The sequence below is a fragment of the Geotrypetes seraphini genome, chromosome 4, assembly GCF_902459505.1.
Source record: "Geotrypetes seraphini chromosome 4, aGeoSer1.1, whole genome shotgun sequence".
Classification (NCBI taxonomy): domain Eukaryota; kingdom Metazoa; phylum Chordata; class Amphibia; order Gymnophiona; family Dermophiidae; genus Geotrypetes; species Geotrypetes seraphini.
In genome coordinates, this window is record NC_047087.1 from 35,817,423 (window position 1) to 35,843,008 (window position 25,586).

Here is a 25,586-nt window from a genome sequence, read left to right on the forward strand (position 1 = left end):
TTAAGACCAAGAAAACCCTGGCCTATAAGGTACTGCGCCTAAGGTTTTAATGCTTTCCGGCTCCTAAGAATGCTTAGGCACTGCTAGGTGAAATTCTATAAATGGTGCCTAACGGATGACGGACAACCATTCTGAACGTCACCTAGGAGTCAGATGCCATTTATGGATTCAGGCCCAAAATATCCAGGATATTAAAAAGTGTTAACCTTTCATATGTTTATATGCTCCTCTGTGTTTGATAAATAAAGTTACTACAAAGAAGGTCTGTAGGTTTTTCTTTAATTATGAGTTTCATGAGTTGATTGTTTCAGTACAACAGATTCTAGACTTTTCACACACAAAGTTTATTCAGCTTTGGTACATTATCAGCAGCCAAAGTACCCCCAAAAAGCTAGTCAACTGTCTCCTAGGTTTTATTAGTTTATAGAAAAAGATTATATTCTACATGACATGCCATTTAAACTTGCAGGGTAGCTCTGCTGCAGGCCATGTCTTAACCGCAATCACCAGAAAAGCAGCCAATTGGCAGTTTGGCATCTCTCAGTAAGAGGGACTAGGATGTCTGGCTAACATAGGATCAAATGTACTAAACTTTTTTCTGTTTTTCTATATGTACTAAATATTTTTCCTCATAGACTCAAATCCCCAAATTCGATAAAGTCTCCCTAAAGCTAGGCACCTACTTTATAGAATTTGGGGATTTGTGTCTCCCTAAAACCTGATTGGGAAGTGTGTAATATATCAAATTTATCTAAATAAGATTCTAATTGTTGCATTACCCAGCCTTCTACAATTTTAGTTACAAGGGCAATGGAAGCAACAGATCTGTACTTTGAGGTACTGTCTGATGGATCACCACTCTTATTTTTCATAATAGGCATCATAGGAAAATTTCTATTCTTTAAATGACCATTAATTCATTTAGGCCTAGTAAAACCAGGCCCACTTACCTGTGCCTAACTTGTGCATATATTGGTCCTGATTCTATAAAGTCCGCCAATATCGGCACCTAAAAAATTGATAAATAGGCTTAATTGGAGCCGATATTGGCACGCAACACCTTATAATAGGCTTTAGGCGTCTAACTTGAAAAACTTGATTGTAAAAAAGTAGGCGCCTAGCCCAAAGCACCAACATTAAAAGTGGGCATAGTTAGGAGTGGATCTAGGTGTGTTTTCAAGTTAAGCGCCTCTTTGTGAATCAGTTGCTGTTAGCTCTATCCGTGCCTAACTTTAGGTGGACTTTATAGAATCAGGGCATTCGGGCATATTTTATAACGGTGCTTCTAACTTTTAAGAATACCCACAATCCACCCATGCTCCTCCCCTAGCCAAGCCCCCTTTTCAGATTAGAGTACTAGAACTGGCGTGTACCTTTCATAGACTTGCGTTTTCTAAGTTGTGCATATAACTTCTAATCATTGCCAATTAGCATCAGTTATGAGGTGTTAGTTGCCAATTATTGGATCTGATTAGGCTTATTAATTAAGTTGTGGATGCATATCAGTTGTGCGCACCAATTTGCACGTACAACATAATGCACCATATACAGAATTTGGGGTTATTTGAGCACATTCTAGATACAAGTTTAAGTTTAATTAATTTTAATATACCGACCATCGACGTGCACCTGGCCGGTTTACAATGCTAAAAATGAATGGTTAAAATAAATTTTTGTAGGTAACAGACAGTAGACGGCATTGAATTAGTGTACAGTACATCTAAAACCTGTGAGTAGTAATGTCACTTGTCAAGGCTTCAGCCCTTTAGATCATTTTTGTTTTGCTACTTTAAGAAGTTTGAATTATGAATGCCTTAGAGAGAGGAGTAAGTAATTTGAAATGTGGCCTTAATTCCTGGTGCTTATGATCTTTTTATGCTCACAAGTGTCAAACCTGTGGTAATCCAACCGGTTAGGAATCAACGTGGAAAGGATTTGTTTGGAATTATTCAGATAAACCTTCACTTAAACAAAATGAGGTGGAACAGAGGCACCGTTCAACTTTAGCCAGTATGCACTCCTATACTGCAAGGGTTAGTCAAAGCTACCAAGGCAACGCTGGTCAACCAGACTTCAGGCCTAAGATTAATTGGACATTAAGGCGCCTAAAGATAGGGACCTAAATAAATAGATACCTAATGTTAGATGCCTAGCTTAAATAGTAAATTAGCTTCAGTTATGAGGAGATAGGTGCCTATTCTCTTAGGTGCTATTCTACAAAAGATAAGCACCTAACACCAAAGTAGATGTGTTTAGAAGGGGAGAGAGACTTAGTCACCTATAATGGAGGCCTTTAAAACCCTAGCCTATATTACAGGTGCCTAAGTTTGAAGTTAGGCGCCGCTAAGCACAATTCTGTAACGGGCACCTAACTTTAGGCACCTTTTTTAGGTGGCCATTACAGAATCCAGCCCTAAGTATCTAAGACTGACTATTCAGCTAAAGTTAACTAGAGTGGACTGAATATCAAATTTTGTGATACATATATATATATTTATTTATACTCTTTCTCTATATATTTTTTGTGTGTGTTGGGGGGGGGGGTGAGCTTTGCTGTTTTTTCCTGTTCCTTGGACTTCGGGCTGGCTCTATTGGAACCTGGGTTTGGGTTCTGGGAACATGAGTCCTTATTTCAAATTTCCTGAGACTACGTCCCCTTCAAGTCACTCAGCTCTGTTATTGCAGGGACAGATCTCAGTTGTGAGGTTGGGCACCAGACCTTCTGGAACCAGAATTTAATATGGGGAAAACCCAAGTAAATGAAGGTTCACAGTCCCATAGTCCAGTAGAACCTGAAGCCCAAAGAAGTAGGAAGACATTGCTAGGCATAAAAAATGAAGCTGATACAGATTAGTCCCTCCTTAACAGTCAATGCACTGTGAACACTAAAAGGAGGACATCTTGGAAAGCAACACAGTCTATCATTCTAGGCCATAATTGTATTAAATATAAGAGACAGTAAAAAGATTTTGTTATGCAAGTGATATCTGGAAAACCAACAGTTTCATGCTTATTTATTTTACACTGGAGCTTGCAAAGGAATGGTGTCTGATGTTTTTGTTGTCTTCTTTTTGCTGCTTTGCAGGAGAAAGAGTCGTACAAAAATTATAAGCAAGAAGAAACCTAGTCACAAAAAAGAAGCATGGGTTAGTTTAAAAAAACAAAACATATGTTGATAGGAGTTTTGTCTGGCCTCTTAAATACTCCCTGTCCCGCCCCCCTGCTGCGCACACTTCATTCCTTTCCCTGTACCTTTTAAACGTCTCCAGCGTGAACAACATGTTGCCCAAGTCGGTGTTGGCTCCCTTTGACATCACTTCCTAGGCGTGGATCACATAGAATGGGCCTTTTTAAACATAAAGACCCTGTAGGCTTGATACCTGAATGTTATATTATGGAGACAAATAATAATAGATATAAATACCCCACTATTCAGTTGCGATGTCCCAAGGCTGATTAGTTTAATAACGTATATTTCAAGAGTTAATGGGGTGAAAAGAGCCTCAGAATCTGGAGCCATTTATCTATTCTGGGATGAGGGGATTTGGGATTGGTACAAAAGTGTTATGTTATTAAACTTAGAAAGAGTATAAAAAGAGAAAAAAATAAGAACATAAAAAGAGAAAAAGATAAGGGGTTTTTTTTGCCTATAACTTTATTAGGAGCAAAGTGAGCGATCTCGTTTTGAACCCAGACTGGGTAAATGGCTCCAGATTCTGAGGCTTTTTTTTAACCCCATTAACTCTTGAAACATAAGTTATTAAACTAACCAGCCTTGGGACATCGCAACCGAAGAGTGGGGTATTTTTATCTATTATTATTTGCTTTTTGAGCACTAGGTCAGACATAGATTGTTTTCTGCTGTATTATGGAGGCAACCATCTACCTTCCAGATGTTCTGTCAGACACGGGAAGTTAGAAACCAGGCATGCCACATGCCATTATCACGTTACTGTTATAGTTACAATGCTACAAAATCTGGGAATGGTATCTTTCCTTTCCCTTTTTCATGTACTTACCAATAGCTCCCAGGGTGCCAACAATGACGCTGACTGCTGAAAAGACTGTGGGCATTTCTGGCATCCTCCTGACTTCTCGGAAGCAGTGGCTTGTAGCAATGCACTTACAGATAGTTACTGGATCAGAAGGGAAAGAAAGATTTAATATTCACTTGTCCACTCAGTAGCCTTACGTATAGCAAAGAAGGCTGAGAATCAGGGAAGCCAGAGTTCAAATCGTATTGACAAATCTTTGTGATCTTGGGAAGGTCACTTCACCCTCTGTTGCCTCAGGTACAAAGTTAAGTTGTAAGTCTTCCAGGGACAGGGAATACCTACAGTACCTGGATTTCACTCACATTTAGCACACACTGTAAAAGATGTAAATTAAATCCCAAATCCCTCAAAGACAAGCAAAACACAAGGCACTTGAAAAGATGATGTTAGCAAAAAAAATAAGCAAAGTATGATTCGTGTGAGAATAGTTCTTTTTTTTTTCAGCGTAAATCAGAAAAGCTGAATCAAGAAAATTCTACAGCAAAAATAAATAAATAAAAACCTCCTTTACAAGCCGCGGAGCTGTTTCTGCGGCAGCCGGTACTAAAAACGCTAGCACAGCTTTGTAAAGGAAGGGGGTAAATACATAAATGAATAATCGCATATGCAAAGTATTTTGTGTGACGCATGATGGAACTTTTGTCCAATCTTTACCACATTACTCTAGAGGGAAATCTCTATTTGCAAAAAATTTTCTAGGATTTTTTTTTCCCTTTCATGAAAATCGAAGCAATTAAAAAAAAAATTTTTTTTTTGGGGGGGTGGTGGTGGTGAAAGATGCACAGTTTTAAAATAGTGCAAAGAAACAGAGAGAAATCCCTTCATACTTTTCTGACTTACCCCCCTCTTCTGTTAAACTGCGCTAGCAGTTTTTAGCACAGAGAGCCACGCTGAATGGCCCGCACTGCTCCTAACGCTCATAGGAACTCATAGGAACTCTATGAGCGTCGGGAGCAGAGTGGGCCATTAAGCGCGGCTCCCCATGCTAGAAACTGCTAGCGCAGTTTAATAGAGGATGCTCTTAGTTTACCCTCAAATATAAATACAGGCCAAATGGTATAATATCCAGGATAGTGTAAAATGAATAATATTGCCTCTGTAGAGGTCTCTGCTCATACTTAATTTAGAGTACTGTGCATATTTCTGCAGATCACACCTTCAAAAAGATATAAACAGGATGGAGTCGATTCAGAGGGTAGCTACTAAAATGGTCAGTGGTCTTTCTATCCTATTCTAGCCTATTCACAGCATTTATTAGACACCAGCTCCCAGTACTGGTTCAATGCACCTTAGCTGTTATCATGAGGCTGATCAAATGATCAAGATTTACATTGTAGTGAGGTCATCAGCACTCCAGATGTTGTCATTTAGGTCCTTACTGCCAGAATCACCATCCTCCACCCTCAGAATACATCTCTCCTCCAGAACAGTCCTCTTCAAGAATCGCTCTTTGGAAACAGCAGTGTCTCACTCTCTGAAGATGTTCTCCTCTCCAAGGCTCAAAAGAGCCCCAAAACTGTCTTTAGGTCCCAACAGCTTCTCCAGTCCTTACCAGAAGGGGATTAGAGCTCCTGAATTCATTTTTGGCACAAAGTGTAATCCCTTGGAAGCTTAGCAGGGAAGGCGGCAGAGAGTAGGAGCTCAGGGCAGAAAGCAGGGCTGGAAGATCGGGGCGAGCAGGCAGGAGACACGGGGCAGAGCAGGGCTTCAATGGAGCTGGAGAGTCGGAAAGACGTTTTGACTGGTCTCCAGCAGTCGCTTCTTGGGTTGAGCGGCCAGCCCAGTTGGATCCGAAATTTTGTGTAGTGAATTGGGTCGCTGTCTAATTTGCCTGCGTTTCACCTCATTTGCATGCATGGATTTGAAGCGGATCGCAGAAGAGGTAAGTGAATCAAACCGGATGGAAATTTGATAGTAAAGGGGTCGCAAACCGATCGGTTTGCTTTGTGAATCTAGCCCTTATAGAGGTTGTGGATGCTGGAGGAGCCTGGTCTGGTCAGATGTGTGCCTCTGAATTATGTGCTCACAGTACAGAATTATTCTAGTATTCTACACTAAGCGTTACACATAGGCACGAGTTAGGCAACAGTTAGGGACAAGTACTTACACTAGCTAGTATTCTATTATAACAGTTCTGTACAGAATTTCACTAGTATTCTTTAACAGCAGTTCCATATAGACTTTTATTTATTTATTTATTCATTCAATTTTCTATACTGTTCTCCCAGAGGAACTCAGAATAATGTAAACTGTTATGTTTACAATTATTCCCATCTATCCCGGTGGGCTCACAGTCTATCTAATGTACCTGGGGCAATGGAGGATGTTTTATTCACTTAAGAAAACGATTCCATAGTTTAATAGCTTAGAAAGGAAAGGAACATTTGAAGTCATTTATATCAGGTCCCTTTTGACTGATGGAGAATTAAGCAATCATGAAAACGTGCATCTAAAAGATTACGTAGATATAGATCTTTGTCATAAAGCATAGGTGACAGACTTAAAAAAATCTCATTATGTATACTTTGGGAGAAATGTGGGAGGGGAAGATATGATAGAAACATTTAAATTCCTCTGTGGCATAAAAACACAGGTGGTGAGTCTCCTTCAATTAAAAGGATGATCTGGAATGAAGGGTCACAGGATAATGGTGAAAGTGGGCAGATTCAGGCATAATCTAAAGAAAGTTTGAGGCAACTTGGCCAGATTGTCTGCTGGCCTGCAGCAAGGACTGGGGCTAGCTCTAGATACTTGTAGTGGTGGGTGACTGGTGAAGAAGTGGTACAAGGAACTCTGGGAGAGAAGCTGTTACCTGCAGCTTTAAATTGCATGGTGGAGCCAGAGTGTGCATTGGGCTGGTGAGGTGGGCAAGTGTTGTTTAGGAAGGCACTGTGAATGAGGGTAGAGTGGACCAAGGACAAATGGAAATTTTGTTGGATAAAGTTGTAATATCTCACACTAGGAAATGGAGCAGTGCCTGAGCCACTCGGTATAAAAGGACCTGCTTTGGGAGTAGGTTGGGGGAAGGGAGTATTACTGGAGGATGTTATGCCCCAAAGAAGTTCAGGTTTGTATATGGAGCCTCCCTGGGCCTGTGATGAGGATCTGATGGTGGTGGTGGTATTGTGCTGGTAGCAAGGTTGCATCACAGTGAAAATGGGTGCAGTTGCTTTGGGGAATGTGTGGTCATCTGTAACCTAAACTTTGAGAGGATCAGAGGATGGGTGAAGGAGAAAAAAGATAATTTAGATAAATTTCTACTTAGACTTTACTTATTTATTCAATTTTCTAATCTAATCCTTAGGTTTGTATACCGCATCATCTCCACGTTCGTAGAGCTCGACGCGGTTTACAGTAGGAGAAATAGGAAGGAACTACAACAGAGGGTTAGAGGTAGAAGTGTGAAGAAAATTTAGAGGACTTGGGATTCCAAGATATAAGAGTTTCCTTGATTCCTAAGTTGGAGGGAGACTTACATTTTTTGAGAAAAGCCAGGTTTTCAGATGTTTGCGGAAAACTTGGAGAGAGCTCAAGTTCCGAAGAGGGGAGGTAAGGTTGTTCCAGAGCTCAGTGATTTTGAAGTGGAGGGAGGTCCCTAGCTTTCCTGTGTGGGAAATGCCTTTTAGCGAGGGGAAGGATAGTTTTAATTTGTGGGAGTGAATTTATTCAGGCACTCAAGCATTTTTTCCTGTCTTTTCTGGTGGTCTCTATCTATCCAATGTACCTGGGGAAATGGGGGGATTAAGCGACTTACCCAGGTCACAAGGAGCAGCGTGGGTTTGAACCCACAATCTCAGGGTGTTGAGGCTGTAGCTTTAACCACTGCACCATGCTAGAAATTGAAATGTGGTAAAAGTGAGCCAAGTATATGACAATCATGCCATTGTGACATCACTGATGAGGTTGGCTCTTAGGCATTGGTGGAATGAGGCATTATGATGTCACAATACCAGCTCTGGTTATCAAAGGCTGAAACTTTTCATACTATTTATTTATTCAATTTTCTATACTGCTCTCTCAAGGTAGCTCAGAACGGTTTACATTAGTTTATTCAGTTACTCGGCATTTTTCTCTGTCTGTCCCGGTGGACTCACAGTCTATCTAATGTACCTGGGGCAATGGGGGGATTAAGTGACTTGCCCAGGGTCACAAGGAGCAGCGTGGCCATTTTGAAATACTCTGAAAATGATTGCAAGTTTGCTATGAAATGATTACTTTGACCCTGACGAAGTGTATGAAACATGAATTTATGTCGGGAGAGGTGCTGTTGTGAATAAAGACTGCTTCAAGATAAGTACTACTTTTAATTTAGACCTTTTCACAGAAGAATTTATGAGACAAAATGAAAGAAGTAAAATATAAGAAAAAAATATACAAATTGCTTTATTAAAATAAGAATAAAAATACTAAGGGGCTTATAATCGAAAGAGAAAACGTCCAAAAACCGGCCTAATCGGCACTTCTCATAAATGTCCAAGTGCCAATAATAAAACTGGGTTTTGGACGTATTTTAAAATGACTTAGGCCTTCACAGTGCCGCCGAACGACCAAAGCTAAACGGGGCATTTCGGGAGGCGTGTCGAGGGTGGGAGTTGGGCGGGACGTGGGCCGGCTTAGACTTAGTTGTACAGCATGTATAACCGAAAGTTTAACAACAGAGCCTAGACGGAACTTGGACGTTGTGACTTAGACCATGTAAAACATGGTCTAAGTCACAAAAACCCACCTAAACTCACCAGATAAGCACTGAAAACACATAACACAGACCCCCACACACTAGCCCAGTGATCACCAACCCCCCCACCCCCATAAAAATTTTATTCACAACTTTAAATTTCAGCCTCCAGACCATCATCACCTGGCCGCTTGGCATAGGAAAGTCTAGTCGTCCAGCCCAGAGACAGCTTAAGTTGTCTTGGAGGTGGGTTAGGGACCCATAGAGAGGAGGACCCATGTCCAGAAGCCCCTGTAATCACTGCATTGATACTGAAACATGTACACTGCCCTATACACCCCCAAAACCCTTTTGTACTGGCATATAAGTGGCTCCTGCAGCCATAAGGGCTATTGGGGTGGTAGATAAGTGGGTCATGGGGATTCTGGAGGTGGTTTGGGGGGCTCACCGTGACCTATAAGGGAGCTGTAGGGAGGAGACAACATGGCACCCTTTTAGTGAAGTTCACAGCAGTGCCCTGTAAGGTACCCCACTATTTAGGTGGCATGTCTGGGTATTCAGTCCATCACTTTGCAGACCCCTCCCACGTCCAACAGGGCTTGTTCTAAGCGTTTTGGATTTGGACGGAAAGTTGGACGGAAATGTGGTATAAAGATAGACGATTTAGTGGCTTGGACGATCAGATCAGCAGGACGTATAATTAGGCAATTTTTGAAACGAAAAAAAAGTTGGATGTATCTTTTGAAAATCTGTCTTAAGCTGTTTTTTACTTTGGACGACTTGCGAGATGGACATAAACGGACTTAGACGTCCCTTTCGATTATGCCCCTCCATGGATCAATGATGATTTGAGCTGAATTTTAGAGTGGTATATTCTGTCATGGCAATCTGAAGATCCAACAAGCTGCACTAGGAAAATTATTTATGAAGCTTTTCATGAATGAATTGTGTGCTAGTGATTGATATAAAAAACGATTTCAGCCTTATTAAACAGTGTTCGAAGTATGGTCTTTATCTGCCATCATTTTCTCTATTTCTGTGTTTGATACTGCACTAATATGAAGCTCATGGCAACCAAGCAGTTGTTGGGGTGAGTCCCAAAGCATAGGTATCAATATTTCAAAATGACTGAACGCAAGTTACCCCTTTCTTGATACAATAGAGGAGCTTACTGAATATTAGGGATGCTTGAAACCCACAGAGCTGGCCTCTATGTCTTAAGATGCTGGACTGCTTTAGACACTGGTTGAGAGATAGACAACAAAGTGTTCTGGTAAATGGTATTCACTCTTAGTTCCTTCGATATATACCCATATAGTAACATACTAAATGACGGCAGATAAAGGCCCGAATGGTCCAACCAGTCTGCCCAACCATACATGCTCCATTAATTAATCATTTAATTTAAATGGTCCTTTTTCTTAGATATTTCTGGGCCAGAAACCCAGAGCCCTACCCAGTAGTGTGCTTAGATTCTATCTACTGGAATCTCCGTCAAAGCTCACGCCAGCCCATCTTAACCATCCCCAGCCATCGAAGCCCTCCCCAGCCCATCCTCAACTGAATAGCCATATATGGGACTCAGACCATGCAAGTCTGCCTTAGTTCCTTCAATATATACCCATAAAGTAACATAGTAAATGACAACAGATAAAGACCTGAATGGTCCAAGAAAGGTGACTAGTGCAGGGGGTTAGAAGAAAGGTCCTCACTTTCTGTGAATGCCACAAAGACCCGCAAAAGAATAGACACGTCTAAGAGTATAGACAAAATAAGAAGTACCCTACAAAAGCCTGAGGAGTGGTCAAAATGCTTGGCAGGCACAATTCAATGGCAAAAGCGGCATCTCAGATCCCAGATTATTGCAAATTAGATTGATGTTGGATGCATTCACCGTTCCAGTAGAGAGTTAGCCAGAAAGTCAAAATCCATTTCAGGCAGCTTGAATGAAATTGGCATTTGCATTTAGGATACTAAAAGCTAGCTGTTAGAATATTTCCAAGGCCTCTTTCACGGGGTCAGAATAAATAGAGAAAGCAGCAGGAAAAAATGGCAGCAGTCAGCATGACCTTACACTGAAAATCCTTCATACAAGAGCTGCACAGGTAACAATTAGCAGGTCTTTGGTCTCTAAAAGGTTAGAACATAATTAGAAAATGCTAAGCTGCCAAGGGATTACTCTTTGTGCCAAAAATGAATTCAGGATCATTATAGAACATTAATACCTTAAGAATTACAGGAGCTCTAATCCCCTTCTGGCTGTTACTGCCTCCTCTCCAAGTGTAGCTGTAAATATTGTGAATCAACATATGTCTTTGTTACTTTGCACTATCTCAGGTTGGGCATTTTGAGTGTAATAAAAATGATATTTTTGCTTCTTCAATTGATGCGTGAAGGTCTGGAGAGCATGCTTCAGGCTCTGTGACTCAAATTTGTAATTTTTCTACTTAAGCATCTGAATATGCATGAGAGAGATTTGCATATAATGGAGGTGACAGGCATGCAAATATTCATTAGGGCTATCCTGGAAACCTGACTGGCTGGTGGTTCTCCAGGACTGGCTTGGGAAATACTGCCCTAGGCCAGGGATAGACAATTCCGGTCCTCGAGAGCCAGAGACAGATCAGGTTTTCAGGATATCCACAATGAATATGTATGAGATGGATTTGCATGCACTGCCTCCTTGAGATGCAAATCTATCTCATGCATATTTATTGTTGATATCCTGAAAACCTGACCTGGCTCTGGCTCTCGAGGACTGGAATTGCCTACTCCTGCCCTAGGTCGTATCATGCTATGCTCACTTCCCTTTTCTCTCCCGCTGTCGACACTGCCTATGTCATCTGGAACAACTCTTCACGGTCCACTAACTGAGAACAAGGAGGCTTTTTAATGAGGCATAACTATTCCATGTTCCTATTCTGTAGTGTGTTTGCTCTAAACTTAGGATGTCCCCTTTAATGACCTGTCACAGAATCACTCAGAGGTTCATTTTCAAATAAAAATGAAAAGCACACAATCTAATCTGAATAGCAATTTGAGTTGCAAACATCAAAACATTATCTAGGTTTAATGAAGTCTAACATGCCCACAGCACTGGGCTCTTAAAAATTTTAAGTGCTCGTTGACCTTATAAAATGCTAATGAAGTTTTGGAGATTTTTATGCTGTGCTAGAAAAAAAAAATTGTTCTAGCTGCTAAAATATCTTGAGAGCTGTATTTTAATAGAAAATTAAAGTTGTATAACGGCAGCTTTTAGACGAGGTGCCCGAGTTTCACCAATTGTGTATCTTTCTAAAGCAGAACATGAATCTTGCTCAGGTTTCAAGCTGATGAGTACAATTTTGCATACCCCATAAGGTTTGCCACTTGTTATATTTGAGTGATTAATAATTAGGTTATTGTTCCTTATTATTCAGGTCTGTTTCTTGTGCAGCATTCCTGGAACACAGAATGATTAGATAGAGCTCCAGTAGGGAGGGAAATGAATTTTGCTGAGTGAGTCAGGTAGAAAATTATGGGGCAAAGAAGTTGTGTTTTTTTTTTTTTATTCAAGTGTTCTTTGATTCTTTGAAGAGTCTGTAATCTTACAGTATGTGCTTTGCTACTATACAGCCATGCAAGAGCTTAGAAATAGTGACTGTTGCTTCCTATCTTTCTGTCTGTTACCTATCCAGTATAGCTGTAGTCAAAGCCCCCAGTTTCCTGTGGCAGCTTGGGGGTAGACCTGTTGCAAAGTTAGATAAGTTCTGAAATTCTATGACAATTATACATCACATTCGATAAAGAGTGAAGATACTGCATGTGAAATAAGGGACCTTGGATGATGAAAAAATGGTAGTTGTCTAACCTTGATTTGTGTCCAAATAATCTTAGGGCTTCTTTTTACTAAGGTGCGCTAGTGGTTTTATCACACGCTAAACGCTAACGCCTCCATAGAGCTTGCGTTAGTATTTTTCATTTAGCTCGTGGTTAGCACGCTAAAAATGCTAGCGCACCTTAGTAAAAGGAGCCCTTAGTCTTTTCGTAGTTCATTAATCAGAGAAGGGGAGACCCGCTGCATATGGGAGCAGGCAGGGAAGGACGAGAAGGGAAAAAAAGGAAGTGAGGGAATAAGAAGATTCTAAGTTGTGTGTGTGTGTATAAGGGGGGGGGGGGGGAGGGGATAGGGCAGGTGGAATGGAGATGATGGACACCAGAGAGAGGAGAGGAAGGAATCTTTCTGATCCTTTCCCCTTTCTGTCCCGTTCCTATCAGTTCTTTTTCTCTAGCCCAGTATCCCATCTTCACAGAGGCCAATCCAAGTCACAAGTACCTGGCAAAAGACCAAATAGTACTAACACATACTTAGTGCAACTTAAAATGGTTTACTGTGGGATGCACTGAGGCATCTTGTGGTACGTTTGAGATTTGTGCATACAAACCATGTACTGAACAATATTCTAATTTTTTCAGTGGAGGGGACATGCCAGGGGAAAGAGAATGACAGATATAGTGGAGCACTCAATATTTTCATATAATCTATATATATAAAATCGGAGGTATGTATGTGTGTATGTATGTGTGTGTGTATGTGCTGCGATCACGCAAAAACGGCTTGACCGATTTGAACGAAACTTGGTATGCAGATCCCTCACTACCTGGGGTGATATGTTCTGGGGGTCTCGCGGCCCACCTGCACACGTGGGCGGAGCTACAAACATAAAATCAGATTTCACCCATTCATGTCAATGGAAAAAATGTAAAAAGTTGCCATTCTCACAGTAATTCAAAAACGGCTTGACCGATTTGAACGAAACTTGGTATGCAGATCCCTCACTACCTGGGGTGATATGTTCTGGGGGTCTCGCGGCCCACCTGCACACGTGGGCGGAGCTACAAACAGAAAATCAGATTTCACCCATTCATGTCAATGGAAAAAATGTAAAAAGCTGCCTTTCTCACAGTAATTCAAAAACGGCTTGACCGATTTGAACGAAACTTGGTATGCAGATCCCTCACTACCTGGGGTGATATGTTCTGGGGGTCTCGCGGCCCACCTGCACACGTGGACGGAGCTACAAACAGAAAATCAGATTTCACCCATTCATGTCAATGGAAAAAATGTAAAAAGCTGCCATTTTCACAGTAATTCAAAAACGGCTTGACCGATTTGAACGAAACTTGGTATGCAGATCCCTCACTACCTGGGGTGATATGTTCTGGGGGTCTCGCGGCCCACCTGCACACGTGGGTGGAGCTACAAACAGAAAATCAGATTTCACCCATTCATGTCAATGGAAAAAATGTAAAAAGCTATGGGACCGATTTGAACGAAACTTGGTATGCAGATCCCTCACTACCTGGAGTGATATGTTCTGTGGCTCTCGCGGCCCACCTGCACACGTGGGCGGAGCTACAAACAGAAAATCATATTTCACCCATTCAAGTCAATGGAAAAAATGTAAAATGCTGTGGGACCGATTTGAACGCAAATTGGTATGCAGATCCCTCACTACCTGGGGTGATATGTTCTGGGGGTCTCGCGGCCCACCTGCACACGTGGGAGGAGCTACAAACAGAAAATCTGATTTCACCCATTCAAGTCAATGGAAAAAATGTAAAAAGCTATGGGACCGATTTGAACGAAACTTGGTATGCAGATCCCTCACTACCTGGGGTGATATGTTCTGGGGGTCTCGCGGCCCACCTGCACACGTGGGCGGAGCTACAAACAGAAAATCATATTTCACCCATTCAAGTCAATGGAAAAAATGTAAAAAGCTGTGGGACCGATTTGAACGCAAATTGGTATGCAGGTCCCTCACTACCTGGGGTGATATGTTCTGGGGGTCTCGCGGCCCACCTGCACACGTGGGAGGAGCTACAAACAGAAAATCTGATTTCACCCATTCAAGTCAATGGTAAAAATGTAAAAAGCTGTGGGACCGATTTGAACGAAACTTGATATGCAGATCCCTCACTACCTGGGGTGATATGTTCTGGGGGTCTCACGGCCCACCTGCACACGTGGGCGGAGCTACAAACAGAAAATCAGATTTCACCCATTCAAGTCAATGGAAAAAATGTAAAAAGCTGTGGGACCAATTTGAACGAAACTTGGTATGCAGATCCCTCACTACCTGGGGTGATATGTTCTGGGGGTCTCGCAGCCCACCTGCACACATGGGCGGAGCTACAAACAGAAAATCTGATTTCACCCATTCAAGTCAATGGGAAAAATGTAAAAAGCTGTGGGACCGATTTGAACGAAACTTGATATGCAGATCCCTCACTACCTGGGGTGATATGTTCTGGGGGTCTCGCTGCCCACCTGCACACGTGGGCGGAGCTACAAACAGAAAATCAGATTTCACCCATTCATGTCAATGGAAAAAATGTAAAGAGCTGCCATTCTCACAGTAATTCAAAAACGGCTTGACCGATTTGACCGAAACTTGGTATGCAGATCCCTCACTACCTGGGGTGATATGTTCTGGGGGTCTCGCTGCCCACCTGCACACGTGGGCGGAGCTACAAACTGAAAATCAGATTTCACCCATTCATGTCAATGGAAAAAATGTAAAAAGCTGCCATTCTCACAGTAATTCCAACTACCTGGGGTGATATGTCCTGGGGGTCTCGCAGCCCACCTGCATACGTGGGCGGAGCTACAAACAGAACATCAGATTTCACCCATTCATGTCAATGGAAAAAATGTAAACAGCTGCCATTCTCACAGTAAATGTAAAACGGCTTGACCGATTTGAACGAAACTTGGTATGCAGATCCCTCACTAACTGGGGTGATATGTTCTGGGGGTCTCTTCACACAAGAATTTATATGTTCTTGCTCCTGGAGGTAAAACTAAAAATGTTGTTTATAATCAAGTTTTGTGTTAGTTGTATTGTATTCATTTTGTCAAATATTTCACATTATAATTTGAATATTGTACTTTTTATAAAGCTGTAAAAAAATAATTTCATTCACCAGTATAAAGTATCTTTATTTGAATCCATTTACAGTGTTATTGCTATAATTAAATACCCGTGCAACGCCGGGGCATCAGCTAGTGTGAAATAAAACAGAGGAAAAAAGGACCTCAAAAAACCCCTGAACTAAAATCTTAAAGATCTTAACCAATTGGGGTTGGTTTTCATCACTGGTCCAAAACCCCTGTATATTTTAAAAAGATTTTTATGGATTTAATTTTCCAAAAATTCAATGTGTGTTCATACTTGTGAATGAATATTATAATTAAATATCAATATCTCTCTAATTTTCAATTGAGCATTATATAACCGACAGCTAAGAATTGAAAATCTCAATAATACGAGATATAGCCTTATAGGGTACAGATAGGAGTTGAGGTAGGTTATAGGAATAGTCAGGGACCACAGCACAGGTGATAGACCTGAAGGGCCGCCGCGGGAGCGAACCGCTGGGCAGGATGGACCTCTGGTCTGACCCGGCGGAGGCAAATTCTTATGTTCTTATAATTAAGATAAGTGCTTGACATTATAAGGCTATATCTCGTATTATTGAGATTTTCAATTCATAGCTGTCGGTTATATAATGCCCAATCGAAAATTAGAGAGATATTGATATTCAATTATAATATTCATTCACAAGTATGAACACACATTGAATTTTTGGAAAATTAAATCCATAAAAATCTTTTAAAAATATACAGAGGTTTTGGACCAGTGATGAAAACCAACCCCAATTGGTTAAGATCTTTATGATTTTAGTCCAGGGGTTTTTTGAGGTCCTTTTCTCCTCTGTTTTATTTCACATTATATGAAAATATTGAGTGCTCCACTATATCTGTCAATCTAAGGATTTTTCCATTCTGGACACTCAACACAGTTTCCACTAACTTTTCAGGGGAAAGAGAATGGGCACTTCTGGACTGATCATTTAACGTAGCTATATTGCCATGTGCTGATTTGCTTAGAATTAGCACATGAGCCCTTACCACCTACAAAATAGGTGTTGGTAAGGGCTCATGTGCTATTTTTTTTTTTAATGGCACCATGCCAATGACAGCATTAGTGTATGGCCATTAATTGAAAAAAATGGAAAATCAGCCATCATCCTGGTATGGTAAAAATGTCCTTAGCATGTGGGCTAAGACAAAGGACCCAATTTATTTATTTTGAGCATTTATATACTACTTAGAGTCTAACTGGTTTACATTTAGGTACATAAGCATTTTTTCCTATCTGTCTTGGTGGGTCACACTCTATCTAATGTATCTGGGCCAATGGGGGAGTAAGTAACTTACCCAGGGTCTCAAGGCAAAGTGTGGGATTTGAACCCACAACCTCGGGGAACTAAGGCTGTAGCTCTAATTACTGTGCCACACACTACCTGATAAAGTTTAGAGTGTGCAAATTTGATTCAATGACTTGTCTAATCTCTGTAGTTCAAGGCTAGGAATGACATTTACAAAAATAACATTAACACAAACATAAAAGAAACATATGCATTAGTAACACCTGAAAAAAACAGGGTACAATACTACAAGAATATCTTAGCAACTTAACTTATAAATTTAAATAGAATTCAATAATAGGTTGCACAACCTAAAACTACAGCTCTGTAGCTTTCAGCGGCATCATAATAAAAAAAAAAGTCTAAGTCCGTTTTGGGCCTAGGGTGCTAGTCGTCCAAAGTCGGCTGCATCTAAAGTCCATTCTCAAAAAATACATCCAGAATATATATTTTTTGAGAATCATCTAATTATACATCCAGCCATTTGATCGTTCAGACTGTCAAGTCGTCTATCTTTATACCGCATTCTCATCCAAAAATTCATCCAAGTCCAAAATGCCTACAACAGGGGTGTCAAAGTCCCTCCTCGAGGGCCACAATCCAGTAGGGTTTTCAGGATTTCCCCAATGAATATGCATGAGATCTATTAGCATACAATGAAAGCAGTGCATGCAAATAGATCTCATGCATATTCATTGGGGAAATCCTGAAAACCCGACTGGATTGTGGCCCTCGAGGAGGGACTTTGACACCCCTGGCCTAGAGCAAGACCTTTTGGATGTGGGAGGGGTCATCAAAGTGATGGACTGGCCACCCAAACATAGCAACAGAGTACAAGGCACTTCTATGAACTTCACAAAAAGGGTGCCACATAAACATCTCACCACAACTCCCTTGTAGGTCATGGTGAGTCCCCCAAAACCCACTATACCCACCTGAACTGGATGTTATACATCCCAGGGTACTAAAGGAACTCAAACATGAAATTGCTGACCTACTGCTAGTGATCTGTAACCTGTCGCTAAAATCATCTGTAGTACCTGAAGATTGGAGGGTGTCAATGTTACACCGATTTTTAAAAAGGGTTCCAGGGGAGATCTGGGAAATTACAGACCAGTAAGCCTGACTTCAGTACTGGACAAAATGGTGGAAACAATTATAAAAAATAAAATTGTGGAACACATAGACAAACATGATTTAATGAGACAGAGTCAGCATGGATTCAGCCAAGGGAGATCTTGCCTCACCGATTTGCTTGACTTCTTTGAAGGTATGAATACACATGTGGATAAAGGTGAGCCGGTTGATATAGTGTATCTAGATTTTCAGAAAGCTTATGACAAAGTTCCTCATGAGAGGCTCCTGAGAAAATTAAAGAGTCATGGGATAGGAGGCAAAGTTTAGTTGTGGATTAGGAATTGGTTATCGGATAGAAAACAGAGGGTAGGGTTAAATGGTAATTTTTCTCAATGGAGGAGAGTAAACAGTGGAGTGCCGCAGGGATCTGAACTGGGTCCGGTGCTATTTAACGTATTTATAAATGATCTGGAAATTGGAACGACGAGTGAGGTGATTAAATTTGCAGATGACACTAAACTGTTCAAAGTTGTTCAAACGCAAGCGGATTGTGAAACATTACAGGCAGACCTTAGGAAATTGGAAGACTGGGCGTCTAAGTAACAGATGAAATTTAATGGACAAATGCAAAGTGATGCATATTGGGAAGAATAGCACAAATCACAGTTACTGGATGCTAGGGTCCACATTGGGGGTTAGCGCCCAAGAAAGGGATCTGGGTGTCATTGTAAACAATACGATGAAACCTGCCCAATGTGCGGTGGCGGCCAAAAAAGCAAACAAGATGTTATGAATTATTAAAAAAGGGATGGTTAACAAGACTAAAGATATTATAATGCCTCTGTATCGCTCCATTGTGTGACCTCACCTAGAGTATTGCATTCAATTCTGGTCTCCTTATCTCAAGAAAGATATAGCGGCATTAGAAAAGGTTCAAAGAAGAGCGACCAAGATGATAAAGGGGATGGAACTCCTCTCGTATGAGGAAAGACTAAAAAGGTTAGGGCTCTTCAGCCTGGAGAAAAGAAGGCTGAGGGGAGATATGATTGAAATCTACAAAATCCTGAGTGGAGTAGAATGGGTACAAGTGGATCGATTTTTCACTTTGTCAAAAATTACAAAGACTAGGGGACACTCGATGAAACTGCAGGGAAATACTTTTAAAACAAAAAGGAGGAAATATTTTTTCACTCAGAGAATAGTTAAGCTCTGGCATGTGTTGCCAGAGGTTGTGGTAAACGTGGATAGTGTAGCTGGTTTTAAGAAAGGTTTTCACAAATTCCTGGAGGAAAAGTCCATAGTTTGTTATTAAGACATGGGGGAAGTCTCTGTTTGCCCTGAATCAGTAGCATGGAATGTTGCTACTCTTTTGGTTTTGGCCACCATGAGAACGGGCTACTGGGCTGGATGGACCATTGGTCTGATCCAGTAAGGCTATTCTTATGTTTTTATATCTACCACCCCAATAACCCTTATGGTTTCAGGTGCCACCTATATGGCAGTACAGTAGGGTTGGGGGGGTTTGGTGGGTGCACATTTTTCACCATGAATGCAATGGTTAGAGTGACTTATGGGCCTGGGTCCTCCTCTCTAAAGTTCACTAGCCCACCCCCCAGCCTACTTAAGCTACCTCTGTGCAGCTCTACTAGGCTTTCCTATGCCAGGTGCTGATGTTCTGGAGGCAGGTATGTATGTTTTTATTCCGACTTATATGGCGGTGTGGGGGATCAGCGATCACTAGGGGAGTGTGTGGGGGGTCTGCACTTTGAGTGCAGTGGGTAGACCTGGTAATGTCTAGGTAGGTCCCTCCTATGGTTTCCAGGAGTTTTGTATGTCCTTCCTGAGATTTTTTTTGGGTCTGTACTTTGTCCCTGCTGTGGTTATCTGGTCACTTTGGATACCTTATGGGCATTTATAACTGTTTTTAGATCGCCTAAGTCACAATGTATAAGTTCTGTCTAGTCTCATCAAACTTTCGATTATCACTGCAAGACGACTTAGTTTGGTTGTCCCACCTCCTGCCCTAACCACGCCTCGAAAAACACCCTGCAGTCAAGAGGCCTAAGATGCCTCTAGATACGTCTAAAACCTGTTTCGATTATTATCAGTACTTGGATGGCCTGTCTTTTAGGTTGTCCAAGTGCCAATTTAGGTGGGTTTTCAGACATATTTTCATTTCAATTATGTAACTCTTTGGCTCTTATTATATATGCATCTCCAAATGTAAATAGCAGCATTCATGCATATAAGAATGTAAGAATAGCCATATTTGGTCAGACCGATAGCTCATCTAGTCCAGTATCTTGCTTCCAGGAGTGGCCAATCCAGGTCACAAGTACCTGGCAGAAACGCAAATAGTAGCAACATTCCATGCTACTGCTCTCAGGGCAAGCAATGGCTTCCCCCATGTCTATCTCAATAGCACAGTGTAGATTGAATACACAAGAAAGGAGGGGGAAGTAATCAGTGTGGGCTACCATTAAAATGTGTAATTTTTCTGTTAACCCCTGTTATATACTTATCAGCCCCTTGATATCTCTCCTTTCTTATCTCTCCCTATGCTCCCCCATGAACTCAGTTCATCAGGTAAGTCCCTTATATCTGTACCCTTCTCCTCCACTGCCAACTCCAGACTCCGTCCCTTCTATCGTCCTGCACCATATGCCTGGAACAGACTGCCTGAGTCATTATGTCAGGCTCCATCTCTAGCAGTTTTAACTCCGAGCTAAAAGCCCACTTTTTCGAGACTGCTTTCAACCCTTAACTCCCACCAACCATAAGATACCTATGTCCATTCTATCATTTTCTCTGCAAGAAACTCCCCTAACCCCTATATGACCTGTCTGTCTGTCTCAATTAGATTGTAAGCTCTTCTGAGCATGGACCGTCTATTACATGTTAAACGTACAACGCTGTGTATGCCTTTCAGCACTATAAAAATGATAAATAATGATAGTAGTAATTAGTAATAACTAGCAAACAATATTACCACTTGCTAAGATCAGATTTAACATGGCACATTTTGCGGTGTTTCCTCTCTCTTAGGTTGTGTGTTGATGCAATCATTAATATATGGAAGTTAACACGAGACCATAGGAAACTTCCATGCCCACTCTCTGCCCAAGCCTTGCCCCCTTGGAGAAAAATGCAGTAATGTGTGGTTTAACATATGGGACCAGACAAACTACCACACAATCCCTTAACATCTTTGCACACTTGGCACAGTTGTAATTCAATGGTTAGGTGCCATTTATAGAATCCCACCTAGCGGTGTTAGCATGCTTAGGCACTGCTAAGCATCCTAGAGGTAGGTGCCTGCATATTAGGCCCAGTTTTACCAGGCCTAATTTACTAGCGCCTAACTTAGATGCCTAGCAATGCCTATGTTAATCATGCCTATTCTCTGCCCCTAACCATGCCTATTTTTCAAGTAGGCGTCACTAGGTGTTGGAGAATGCCTCCATTTAGGCAAACTGTGCTGCGGCACACTAGTGTGCCCTGGCAGATTCCAGGCGTGCCACGAGATGCCGGTGAGGAGGAGAGGCGCCAGTGCCAGCTACTGCTTACAGGACATGCCTCTCACGGTGAGACGTGCGTGCTGTAGTCAGTCAGACTGCACTCGTGCCTATCCTCCTCGCCGGCACCTCAGCTCCTTCTCCTCACCTCTCCTTCTGTAACATCCCCCCCACCGGCAGCAATAGGAGGCTCAGGGCTGTGGCTGGAGGCCATACGTGTATGCGTGGACATTGATGTGATGACATCACACATGTGCGTGATGTCCGCGCATTCCCAGATGCCCTCCAGCCGTGGCCCCGAGATTGGTATGCTGCAGCTTTAAAAGTCTGTAACACACTGATTTAGGCAAAGCTGGGTATCCTAAGAGTTTAGTGCCAAACTCTTATTTGGTCATTTTAATTTTTTTTTTTTCTGGGTTGGCTGAAAACTGGCAGAGTCAATTACCTCACTGATTAAGCCAATTGGAAAAAAAAAAAAAGTTGTGCACAGATCACAAACTTAGCTGTTGCTCTGTGGCCACAATCTGGCCCTAAGGGCTCAAATGGTAATTCTGTGCCAACCAATTAGAATGTGATTCCAAATTCTATCATGTAGCATAGATCACAATTTCTCTCAGAGCTGCTATAAATGACCCCAAAGCTAATCCATCAGTATTATTGCTCAGTGATAACTTAGTCCAGTATTTCATAACCCATACCAACCCAGTATGGTAAGCATGATAGTCAAAATAATCATACAAGAGTTTTGTATTCGTACACTATATCTTCAATGGATGCAAACCTATCTCGTGCATATTTTTTGCAGACATCTTGAGAGCCCAGTTGGTTATGGCATACTTCCAAGAGCAGGGATTAGAGACACCGCCTTAGACTCCATCTATTTCATACCTGTGCTCTGGGAGAGTGCATTCTTCCTGCAAATTCAGGAACTGAGTTGTCAACTTACAGAGAGAGTGTGCACTCAACCACAGAGCTACAAACAGATTTTGTAAAGCAATTTTTTTCCTTCACTAGGTTTATGCTGCTAAAAAATAATTTAATTGGACTTCACCATCCATTGAAAATCCACATCCAGCAGAGAGAGATGAATAGAGGTGGTACAAAGCCTGCTAATTTTACACATTACTGGATGATTCATGATGGGTTTATATGTGGTGGCGACTGCAATATTTTTAAAATTGTTGATTTTACTAAAACAGTTTTCTCTTTTAACAGCGCAGACCTTGAGAGAGTACTGTAAAATGTGATTTAAGGCATAGGTTCTCTGGAAGTATGCCTCTATTTTCTTTTTTAAAAAAATATTATTTCTTTATTAAGTTTCAAATTTTTACATGATCAAAAATAATCATATACAGAAAAAAACAATATGAGCAGAATAATAATATAAAGGAAATTTGCCAAATAAGTAATACAAAGAAACTTTGTTTTGCTTATACCGTTAAGTAGTCCTCAATATAGGAGAGAAGCTTATGAAATAATACGGAATAATTAGTTTCTAGTAATTATTAAAGGAAAAAAGAGGAATCCTGAAAAGAACCTGATTTATCCATTATGAGCTTCATTCTTACGAAATAACAGATGTACTAGACAAAATCACCTCCTTATTTACAATGAATCTAGACAACTGTGAGGATTCAAAAAAGACATACCGTATTTTTCACTCCATAAGACGCACCTGACCATAAGACACACCCACCTCCAGAGAAGGAAAGCCCAAGAAAAAAAATTCTGAACCAAATGGTGTGCCCTGTACCCAGTCCCCCCTCTGGTGGTCTAGTAGTAGGCTGGGACATGGTAAAAGGCACATCTAATGGTAGGCACATTTGGTGGCAGCCAACCAGCAAGCTTCCAAACCCCCAGCCAGTGCCAAGCCAGCCAGTCCCAAGGCAGCCAGCCAACCAGCCAACTCACCCCAAGCCAGTGCCAAGCCCCCAGCCAACCCCAAGCCAGCCAGCCACCCCCCCCAATCAACCTGGCCAGTCAGCCAGTCCCAAGCCAGCCAGGCAGCCCAAAGACAACCAGCCAACCCACCCCAAGCCAACCAGCCCAAAGGCAATCTGTCTGCTGCCTTTGATACTGTTGATCATTGCCTACTCCTTGATATGTTGTCCTTGTTAGGATTCCAGGGTTCTGCCCTCTCCTGGTTTTATTTATTTATTCCATTTTCTTTACTGTTCTCCCAGGGGAACTCAGAATAGTTTACATGAATTTATTCAGGTACTCAAGCAATTTTCCATGTCTGACCCGGCAGGCTCACAATCTTTCTACTGTACCTGGGGCATTGGGGGGGATTAGGTGACTTGCCCAGGGTCACAAGGAGCAGTATGAGTTTGAACCCACAATTTCAGGGTGCTGAGGCTGTAGAATTAACCACTGCGCCACACTCTTCCTCCTTTCTCTGTTTTTCTGTCTCCCATCTCACCTTCAGTGTATACAGTGGTAGTTCCTCCTCCACAGCCTTCCCACTTTTGATTGGTGTACCTCAAGGCTCTGTCCTGGGACCACTCCTTTTCTCAATCTACACTTGCTTGGAGCACTGATCTTCTCCCACGGCTTCCAGTATCACCTCTATGCTGATGACTCCCAGATCTACTTCTCTGCGCCAGATATCGCTACTGAAACCCAGACTAGAGTCTCAGCCTGCCTGTCCGACATTGCTGCCTGGATGTCTCACCACCATCTAAAATTGAATATGGCTATAACAGAGCTGCTCATCTTCCCACCTAAACCCATCTCTCCGCTTCCCTCGTTCTCTGTCTCTGTGGACAACACTCTCATCCTTCCTGTTGCTCGTAATCTAAGGGCCATCTTTGACTCCTCTCTCTCCTTCACCATCCAGATACAACATATCGCTAAAACCTGTTGTTTCTTCCTCTATAATATTACCAAAATCTGACCCTTCCTCTCTGAGCACACTTCCAAAACATTTATCCATGTCCTCATCACTTTGTGCTTAGACTACTGTAACTTGCCACTCTCAGGCCTTCCACTTAGCCATCTCGCTCCCCTCCAATCCATCCAGAATTCGGCTGCACGACTCATATTCCAGGAGAGCCACTATACTCACGTTATCCCTCTCCTAAAGTCACTTCATTGGCTTCCCATCCGTTTCCGAATACAATTCAAACTCCTCATCTCACTATTGCTGCTGGCTGGCCCGAAGATTACATTTCTGCGGAGTCAGAGGCAGGTGGGGGACAGGGAAGATTACACCAGACAGAGGTGAAAACTGTCCAGACAGTCCTCTAAAAGGAGGCTATGCATCCGGTAACCCTATTCAGTGCCGATACCCAGACATTGTCTGGGTGGAGCATTAAAAATCTGGGTCTCATTCAGCTTGCCTGAGCAGCATTTACAATCACACCCTGCCACTTCTGATGCAGTGAGTTTCAGCAGCCTTACTGGTTCTTGGCACAGGATGGAAAATAGCATTCACGTCCATGCTGAAGGATAAACAGAACAGTCCTAAAAATATCCTCATGCAGATTGGCAACTGAGCAGCGGTTTGGGGAGAGATTTCAGAAATAGCCTCAGTGGGAAATGCATACAAGCCAGCAGGAGTTCAAAAATGTACAGTTTAATCTTCTTGAATAAATACGAGTAGTTTGGGGTTGTTTGTTTTTTTTCAAACCATGATGGCTCCAGAGCAAATTCAGGGTCCCTTTTGCAATGTCGCAGTAGTGATGCTGTGTCGCAGTAAATGCACTGAAGCCCATTCAATTCCTATGGGCTTCAGTGCATTTACCGTAGCTTGTAAAAGGGGTTCTCAGCTTTCTCTTCATGCCATGATTTCTGACTTAAGTCCTTTATAGTGAACAAGATTCTGGTGACCTCAGTTCGAGCTCTCATGTCCAACTATTCTGGATATCAAAAAGAACCCACTAACAGGGGAAAAAAACGTAGTAACCTAAAGCTATTCCCCCCCCCCGCCCCTGCCTCCAGTCATGTTGCAATCTGTTTTGACTCTTTTTTTCCATCTGTTTTGGGGTTGCCCTATTGTTATTTTTG

The 25,586-nt window shown here is 41.8% G+C and overlaps 1 protein-coding gene across 2 annotated transcripts in view; it reads right to left on the reverse strand.

Annotated features, from left to right (window-relative positions):
• Positions 1-262: 262 nt before the first annotated feature.
• Positions 263-25,586, reverse strand: part of CDH16 (cadherin 16) — a 168,770-nt gene continuing 143,446 nt past the window's right edge. For both annotated transcript variants that reach the window (XM_033943230.1, XM_033943231.1), the window contains exons 17-18: positions 4,020-4,136; positions 263-3,123 (exon numbers count right to left, since the gene is read on the reverse strand). In XM_033943230.1, coding sequence (XP_033799121.1) covers positions 3,020-3,123; positions 4,020-4,136 — 221 coding nt within the window. In that variant the 3' untranslated portion in view covers positions 263-3,019. The remainder of the gene's footprint in view (positions 3,124-4,019; positions 4,137-25,586) is intronic.